The sequence below is a fragment of the Cyphomyrmex costatus genome, unplaced genomic scaffold, assembly GCF_001594065.2.
Source record: "Cyphomyrmex costatus isolate MS0001 unplaced genomic scaffold, Ccosl1.0 scaffold1577, whole genome shotgun sequence".
In the NCBI taxonomy this organism is placed as follows: Eukaryota; Metazoa; Arthropoda; class Insecta; order Hymenoptera; family Formicidae; genus Cyphomyrmex; species Cyphomyrmex costatus.
The window spans coordinates 50,640-60,509 of NW_017275584.1; the positions used below are offsets into that span (position 1 = coordinate 50,640).

General features: G+C 35.3%; 1 protein-coding gene across 3 annotated transcripts; it reads right to left on the reverse strand.

Moving 5' to 3' along the window:
* Positions 1-3,181: 3,181 nt before the first annotated feature.
* Positions 3,182-8,872, reverse strand: LOC108771383 (uncharacterized). 3 transcript variants are annotated; one of them, XM_018536656.1, is made up of 3 exons: positions 8,477-8,872; positions 5,700-6,758; positions 3,182-3,381 (listed from the first exon to the last, which is right to left on the reverse strand). In XM_018536656.1, exons 2-3 carry the CDS (start codon positions 6,694-6,696, stop codon positions 3,374-3,376), a joined length of 1,005 nt encoding a protein of 334 aa, XP_018392158.1. In that variant the 5' UTR covers positions 6,697-6,758; positions 8,477-8,872; the 3' UTR covers positions 3,182-3,373. The 3 variants fall into 3 exon arrangements, with proteins under 3 accessions (XP_018392158.1, XP_018392157.1, XP_018392156.1); XM_018536655.1 differs by having other exon boundaries at positions 8,454-8,872; XM_018536654.1 differs by lacking the exon at positions 8,477-8,872 and having other exon boundaries at positions 5,700-6,859.
* Positions 8,873-9,870: the final 998 nt, after the last annotated feature.

A 9,870-nucleotide genomic window follows, 5' to 3' on the forward strand; every position in this document is an offset into this window, starting at 1 on the left:
GAAAGCCTCAAAAGCGTGTCATGCTCATTTATATTTATTATACATAAATATTTATACTTATTATTATCCATTATAATTTTATTCATAAAGCTTTATATTTCAACGAATAATTTATATTTATTTACTTTTTGTTTTGTATATTTTAAAGTATTATTTTTAGTAAAATTAATATCTAAGATAATATACAAGGGTGTCCCAGTAACTCTGTTACAAGGCAATATCTCTGTTACCGTTAATGATACGCGAAAATGTCTAAGGAAGAAATTGTTTGGTTCGGAGGGGAACATGTATTGGTCGCCTTGTTTCTTTTCTCGGTGGAGGCGCTAAAAAGATATGAAGGCCACCTCCTCTTTTTTAAAAAATTAGTAAGAGCAATTAAATTATTCTTTGTTAATTAATAAGAAAAAATTAGTTGTTCTTACAAAATATTTCTTTGTAATAATTAATAATTCGTTGTAATAATTAAAGACTTTTTTGAGTGTATTTCAACCAACTTTTATTATGATCACAAAACCTTTTTTCGCAGTGTAAGGTGTAGTTGGATACATAAGTAATGGCAATCACCGATAGATCACGTTACTCGTGATAGTAATGAACATGATTCCCCTTCCGGATTTTCGGCTTCACTCCCCTCGCTATGTCGTCTACTTCACACTGTATCCCTACTTTCCTATATCCGTGAGGCAATACGGCCTGATCACGTCAAATAGTCTTTCGTCTACAGGTACTATTTCATGCAGCGAAGCTTCGCTGGCGAAAACCCCCCACTCCGCCGTATAATGCTGCGTTCGGAAATATCACTCGAGTACCCCCGTGTATCGTCTTATCCTTGTTATTCATTCAATGTCAAACAAGGATGAAACGATACACGGGGGTACTCGAGTGATATTTCCGAACGCAGCATAAACGAAGTCAGCGTTCTTCGCTCTTCGCTGAAGCCCCGTATCCTTTTCATGTAGCGAAGCTTCGCTGGCGAAGCTATCCCCACTACTGTGCTACAAAGTCAAGCGTTATCTCTTATTCTACGAGAGAATTCTCTGATTCGATAAAACAATGCAGAACGTGAATGAATATCGATGTAATTATGTTCGCATTTCCGATTTTCGAAAGAAAGGAAACAGATTTATGATAAATTTATTAATTATGCAATTATTAAGAATCACATCGCTCATTATCGGACGTATGAAACTGATTATGTGTACACACATTGCAAGAAACCTGTAATCTATTAGAAATATCGAAAACTTGGTTCTTGTGAAAAGTTATTTTTTTACAGTCGGTTAGCAACAGATGCCGAGAATTATTAATAAAAAATTTGAAAACTTTCATAAAACGTTGAAGTGGATGCTGGAGTGATGGCCATGGCAGTACAATCAAGTTTTAATAAAATAGTCAAAATAAATTATATGTAGTATTTCTCATTTATGGCGTGCAGCGTTGCTTCGCTCAAAGTTCAACAATGTTGAACTTCTTTCTTCGCTAGCTATGTGGAATCGGCGAGTGGGGGTCATCGCCAGCGAAGCTTCGCTGCATGAAATTGTACCTTTAATGGGTACGATGCGGGTGATGCAATGCCCGCGAAAATGGCGTTACTCGATAGGACACCGGACGCCTGCGTCTACGGTGTCGTCACATCGCAAAACCGCGTGTCAGGAGTCCTGCCGCCAAAAAGAGGAACAACCGAGACGAACCCATCCGCGGACACACATCGTTGAGGTTCAATTGCTCAATCAAAGTCGGCAACACTTTCAAAAATGCACCTGATCCGAAACGCGTCCGCCGCGGTCGAGTGATTCTTGATCGCAGTTCTGCGGAACTCCCCCCGTGTCGACCTATGTTGAACAGACGAGAATTCCTATAAGCCGCCATATTATTGAGTGTGCATTTCCGTCATGCGCGAGTGACAATCATTTCGCGGATTTTAGCCTGAGTGAACCTCTACTGTAGTACCTATGTACTTATACTGTGACTGCTTTTACAAACACGCGGACCACGGAGAAGGTCCATCTTTAAACGACGTTAGAAGGAAAATTATTTAATTCAATTAATTACTACTTTATATTAACTTTTATCAATTATTGCCTTTTAATGGCTTTTCAAAACCGAATTATTATTTTTAATAGAGATATGCCTTCTAACGACTGATTTTACTTTTCTTAATCTTAAAATTACAAAATTACACAAAGTACGCCCTGGATATAAAATATAACTGAAAATTAATAATTAAATTGGCGTTTTAAGTGAAACGTGAGCCTTTTACATGGAATATGCCTGAATATACTACTTTTTTGCCGGAAACTATTTTTCATCGAATTTTCGCAACTTTTAATGCTATCTTACTCTAATTTCACTTATGTTTCACCCTGTGCTAAAAATAATATTTTTTAATACATTGTTAATTTTATGACAGATATATATATAAAAAATTTTGTGGCAGATATATATATATTTGTCATCTGTCTCCAGCGATCCTGGTTTTTGTACAAAAAACTAAAACTGACCTTACTTTTAATTCGTCATCGCGAACTTCTATCACCTCGCAACTTGTTAGATGAACTTCTAAAGTTCATCTACGTATCTATTAAATAAATTATTAGAACTTCGATTGAATCGAACTTAGCTCTAGCGAGCTGAACTTAGCTCGAGAGAAGACACGACCCTTTATAAATATTTACTTCGTGTTCCCGCGATTAAATAAACTACTCAAACTGTTAAGCAAACTCATACTAAATATTACTTGAGCTCTCCTGAGCTGAAAAATGTCTGGACGTGATTCTTACTTGTGTCCAGATGTTTAACTAGCGCTCCTATGTGTGTGTGAATGCAAATAAACTATTAAAAAACTTATAATACATATTTACACTTTACTTAGGTATATTGAGCTACTGGAAGCTCGTATCTGCCCGTATGTCGGTGATCTATCTATGTCTTAGCGCTAGGAAAAAATAATTAGGATTCTTACAAAACAAATATACTTTTAATTCTTTTTGACATGCTCGTTCGAGCTTATATAAATGTCCCTACTTAGGGTACTAACGTAACAAAATTCTGAATAGCTACTGATTAAACGTAAAAATTTTATAAAATCATACTTTTCATATTTCAGCTATAAGAGCTATTACTTAATATATTTTCATCATAAATATATATATTAAGTACATCTTAATCATAATTTCAGGGAATAAAACTTAATCGTAACTTAACTCTACTTTATACATTTTTAACTTATTTTCTTTCTATTTCAGGTAGATTCTACTGGGTATTGGAGGACTCTTCTTGGGCAAGCTACTGTGGCACCCCCTCTGCTGCGACTGGTCCAGATCCCTCGACCACCATCACCTTCCTCAGAACTTCTAGCGTCATCCGTGTATTCTCAGCCGTCTATATAATATCATCATTAATTATACACTCTTAAAATCAAGAGACGTATCGCAACCAGACGTCGGATTTTTCGAATGCGGTTGCAAAACGTCTGTGAAGCTAGCATATCATATATCAGCATCGCATAAAATGACACCAGTTCTGCTCGCATCCACCTTAGTTCTACAGTTCTATATCGGTTTTATCAATAGAGTTCTATCGAATTACGTTCAGAAAATCGATTTAAAATATGAGATGCCAACTTCCCGTCTTACCATCCAGCATCTCACCGGATTTCGAACGTATGAGGTGTAAAATACAAGAAGCCAAAGAGTTCTATCGTTAAAACTCAATACACCAATAGTTCTGGCCAAAAAACCAAATAAATTGCTCGAAAACGGTATATATTAACACGTACAGGTGATATGCTAGCCGAATGGCGACAGTTCTGTGAAAAATGCGGTACTTATCGTGTAAATCTGACTATGCCCTAACGAGTTCTAAAGAGTTCTGATGAGAAAAATTATTTATTAATTTTTTAAACAACTTTAAATCCCCGAAAAAGGCACTTTTCATAGCATATGTGTGATATGCTGACCGATTGGTGACAGTTCTGAGAAGTTTATGGTACTTATCGTGTAGATCTGACTATGCCCTAACGAGTTCCGAAGAGTTCTGATGAGAAAAATTATTTATTAATTTTTTAAACAACTTTAAATACCCGAAAAAGGCACTTTTCATAGCATATGTGTGATATGCTGGCCGATTGGTGACAGTTCTGTGAGAAATGCGGTACTTATCGTGTAGATCTAACTGTGCCCTAACGAGTTCCGAAGAGTTCTGATGATGAAAATTATTTATTAATTTTTTTAGCAATTTTCAATACCCGAAAGATGCCATTTCAGAGCATATGTGTGATATGCTGACCGATTGGTAATAGTTCTGAAAAGTTTATGGTTCTTATCATGTAAAAAAAAAACAAAAAATATAAAAAGAAAATAGTGAAGAAAAACATGGATTCAAATCTTACCACGTCCCCGTCGTTGATTCCGGGTCACGCCAAGAGTAAGACTAAAGGCCCTCAAATTACGACATTGTAAGTATACTTTAGAACTAAGACGTAGAAATCAGGAAACTTAAGAAACGGAGAGCATACCACCTGCACGTATACGTAAGTAACAATCGAAAAATGGTATTAAAAAATTATGCATATTATCAGAATTTTTAAGAGAAAGCGCAAAAATCACAACAGATCTATCATATTAAAACTATAATGAAATAATCAGAAATCTTACAAAACAGTCAGCATATCACATATATGCCCTGAAAACTGCAATTTACGGGTGTTAAAAATTGTTTAAAAAATTAATGAATAATTTTTATCATCAGAACTCTTCGGAACTCGTTAGGGCACAGTCAGATCTACACGATAAGTACGGGCATTTCTCACAGAACTGTCCCCAATCGGCCAGCATATCACACATATGGTATGAAAAGTGCCTTTTTCGGGTATTTAAAGTTGTTTAAAAAATTAATAAATAATTTTTCTCATCAGAACTCTTCGGAACTCGTTAGGGCAGAGTCAGATCTACACGATAAATACCATAAACCTTTCAGAACTATCACCAATCGGTCAGCATATCACACATACTCTGAAAAGTGCCCTTTTCGGGTATTGAAAATTGTTTAAAAAATTAATAAATAATTTTTCTCTTCAGAAGTCGTTAGGGTATAGTCAGATCTACACGATAAGTACCATAAACTTCTCAGAACTGTCACTAATCGGCCAGCATATCACACATATGCTATGAAAAGTGTCCTTTTTGCGGGTATTGAAAATTGTTTAAAAAATTAATAAATTAATAAATAATTTTTCTCATCAAAACTCTTTGGAACTCGTCAGGGCAGAGTCAGGTCTACACGATAAGTACCGCATTTTTCACAGAACTGTCGCCATTCGGCTAGCATATCACCTGTACGTGTTAATATATACCGTTTTCGACCAATTTATTTGGTTTTTTGGCCAGAACTATTGGTGTATTGAGTTTTAACGATAGAACTCGTTAGTTTCTTGTATTTTACACTTCATACGTTCGAAATCCGGTGAGATGCTGGATAGTAAAACAGGAAGTTGGCATCTCATATTTTAAATCGATTTTCTGGACGTAATTCGATAGAACTATTGATAAAACCGATATAGAACTGTAGAACTATGGTGAATGCGAGTAGAACTGGTGTCATTTTATACGATGCTGATATATGATATGCTAGTTTCACAGACGTGGTTGGAAACTCCTCGCCTATGAATATTTTGGCGAGGGCAAAATGTGAGCACTTACCTATGCGTATTGATTTTGTTATTGTTTGTACTGACGTCACCCTTGGCTCTTGTTTAGTAGAATCCTGGTCTTTTTTCTTTGTATATTGGTTAGGCTGCTTAACCTTCTTTGGCCTTCCCATTTTTTTCTTGATTTCCTTTGGATTGAGTAATTTAATTTTTTTTATCGTCTGCGTATAAGTCTCGTCTCGATCATTGATGGCTTTGCCCTCAGATGACGACACTAAGTCGTACATTGGACTGTCCTTGGGCGGTGTGGTTTTATTTGCTAAGTCTATCACAGCCTCCATTTTTCCATGAATTGGGCATTTTGCCGATGTTGAAATTTGAGTGGGAGTTAGAATCACCTTCGGTATCGCTGTCTGTGTGTTTGGACTCTTGGGTGTGGAGCAAGTCGTTGTTGCCGCCTCTTGTGGTTGTGTTGAGGTTTGTATGGTTTTCGGCTCGACCTGTTGTTTCTCCATAATTTTGTTTAGTATACTCGCAATCTCCCCTAATACTCTGGTATCAGTTTTACACAAGGATTTCATATTGTCCGCCTCCTGCGGAGTAATTATTTGAAAGTATCTTCGTACCTCGTTATTTATAACGTCGAATATCAATCTGTACGACGGACGATTTTCTGGATTACCATATTGCTTTAAATCACGGATGTATATGGATGCGGTTACCTCGCTTATTGATTCGTTATAGTTGTCCACCAAGGTTTCTTGGATAATTGTTCCGCGGTGCTTATTCCTTTGGGAAGAATATTCGCTGAACATCTTATTCATGTCCTCTTCAGCTTTCTTCATCGAGTCTTCATCTTCGTCCTCTTCGTCGGAGCCAACTGGACTCATATTGTTGATAAACTCACGCAATAATTGGACACGCTTCGCTCGCGCTCCTATAGCTTTACGCTTCCTAGTCTTTTCCCTAATATATTTCCTCAACCTTTCCTCTTCCTCCCGCATAGTTATTATTGAGCTCTCGCTCCATCTAGCTTCTTTATCTGACATTTTCGGAAGAGTCGCAACGCTTGTTTGGTCTACTTTTTCTACCTCGTCGCACTGTCTATCATCTAAAACATTTATTCTATTATTACTTCGCGTAGGAACCAACATGGATTATTGTTATCTCTAATTTAAACGTGACATTTTTGTTAAGTCTTTTAATTCTAGTTAAAATCTTTTCTCTACATTCAATTTTACGTTTATTAATGTAACTGTTACAAATTCTTTTTAACATTCTTTCTTTAAATTCTACTTTACATCTTTTAATATAATCTTTATGAACTCTCTTTTCTTTTTTAAAGATTGGTAGCGGATTTTTAGGATTTGTTGTCAAAGCTCCTCCTTGCCATTCTAGACCTGCAGGTAAATAAGGTAAGTCTCCTCCTCGCCTAACACCCGACTATCATTTTTCACAAAACTATTTTTATCACTATTCCTTATATAATTTTTTGTTTTAGCACTGACACTATATCTTTCGTCGCGATTTGAATTTTTACTTTTTTTGTAATTGCGCTTTACTTGGGGAACTATTCTATCGTTTATTATTCTTCTCTAAAAAATTTTTTGTATTTTTAGACGTTCGCGCATTATCCGATTTATTCACGCGATATTTTGATATTCGCTTTAATTTTTATGTTTAACACTGTCACTCGCGCTTTATTTACTCGTTTACGCGATTTTCTACGCTTTATTTAGTGTTTACGGGTATTCACTGTCAAACCCATGGCACATAGAAAAACGTAAGGCCGTAAACGTAATCAGTAAGCGAATTGACCAATCACAGTTGAGAACGTAAGCTGCGGCCGCTACGTTCTCAACTGTGATTGGTCAATTCGCTTACTGATTACGTTTACGGCCTTACATTTTTCTTATGTGTCATGGGCTTCACTCCCGCCTGAAAGTCCTGAAAATCCGGTTATTTATCGATTATTTATCGTTCAGTTAAGTACTCATTAGTTTCGCGCTTATTTCCTTCTTCGCGCGCTTAATTCCCGCTTATTTGCGTATTCGGCCTGTTATTGGTTGATTCCGGATTGGTTTCCGTACTAAGTTACCACATACCACGCTTTCTGTGACCTTCTTTATCGGTACGCGCCCTCGCGCTCAACCGACGATATCTCTTTCCCAAGTTTCGTTTATCTCTCCTTGTCCAGAGCGGCGCAGCGGTGAAGCGGCGAGCGATAGCCAATGAGAGTCATGCTTTTACGCAATTAATGCACATGCATAAATACACGGTTTATAGTCCGTGATAATCAATATTTATTTGTAATTTAACACATATTTAATGGGCATTTTTGGTTATCTTCGCCGTTCACAACGGACGAGTTCTTTGTTCAACGAATTCAAATTAATGATACTTGAAATACGCGTGTTTCTCTTTATCTTTGAATCAATTACGCGTGTATCTGCCACAGTAGCAATCCGCGTACCGTGAATATTATTTATTTAACTTCATTTTTAGACTTTATAACGCGAGGTCACGTCACGAACACCATCCGCGATCTTATGACTTTATAATCTTCAATCTTTCAACGTGTCACGGTCGTCATCCGCGACCTTCTGTATTTCCTTTTCCTTGGAAATAAAGAGATCTTGCGAAATCTCGACTAATAACTAGTAATTAAGCTGAAAACGAGATCAGACCGTTGTATGAATTTGTAACTTTCAACCGTATATCAGACTTCTACTAAACGTCACCGAAGACGTTCGACTTTAATGTACTCTGTAACCGGCCCTTTATTCAAATTAATGAAATTAATTACCGTTTTCATAATTGCAAACGTACTACTTGGCTACGTATATCGGCCGCCACTTCATTCACGTTTCATCATCCAACGAGGAAAGTTGTCTGAAACAGGCCCGTATCCTTGACCCTCGGTGTGCGATGGCACAGCTAATCCAATGAATAAGGATATAATATTCACCACCACACTTAATAATTACAACCAAATCAAAATTATCCTTATAACACGTGTATCGTGCAACCGCGAAGTCGCCGGTAAAATAAAATCTCTTCTTGAGATAAAAGCACTTGTTGTTTATATGCGGTGTATTAATGAATGTCTGCCTTTACGTAATAAACTAATTAAAATCCATAAAGGATTTCCCTGCGTTATCAAGAAAAAGGTTAAGTTATTTTTAACAGTAGTGGAGCCCTCCTTCCCCACTGCATCCATGCATACACTGTTTACAAATTCACTGCTTTAACAGGGTTGCCACAAACTTTTCATCCTAAAATTCCCTGACTTTCAATAATACATGTTTTGAAATGTTTTTTGTATTTTTATCCTGATTTCAAAATTGTTAAATATTTTGTTGATGGAGCAATTTAACGTAACAATGTAATTAAAACAATATAAAAATGCAAATAGGGCGTAGAGCCAATTTTATCTAACACATTAATTTAATTCATATGATGATACAATAAAACAAAATCAAACAAGTTTCGACATCGATCGTGTCATTTTCAATGATACAGCAATATATCTACATAAAAGTTAAACTGTCGTTACATAAATTCATAATACTAAAATTCGAGAATCTGTATATAAACTTAGACTTCATATCTGTTATTCCATCTTTGATCCTAATAAAAATATAAATTTTAACATTGTTTAAAAATTCAAAAACTAAAAGTCATATTCACCTAGTCACAAATTATTAAAATCTAATACAAATATAAAAGTCATATATACCTTGTCAAAAATAAAAATCAAAATAAATCCATATGTAAAAGTCATTCTGCGTCAATTTAATGTAATTAAATTACTATTAATGTTGCTGACACTGCATTTTATTGTTAAATTAGTACTATTTATTATTAATAATAGTATTATATTAGTAATAGTATTTTTTACTTTTCCTTTTATGCATGAAGGTATCTTATTTCCTGCTTTTATGTATGAACATATGATTCATTTCTTCTTCCTCTCTTTCTTGTTGCTGCTATTACTTAAAATATAAGGAACATAAATCGCAATGAATACAGTTTCTTTTTTTGTCAAAATTACGTCGTTTATTAAATTTATTAAAATTTCAGTCTCCTTATAAAGGTTAACATATTTGAATGAAAAATCACAAATATAAAATAACATTTATTTTACTCACTTATTCATAAGTGACATAGAACTTCTTATATAAAACTGAAATTTTTAGATTTTTTTTTTTTTTTTTTTTTTA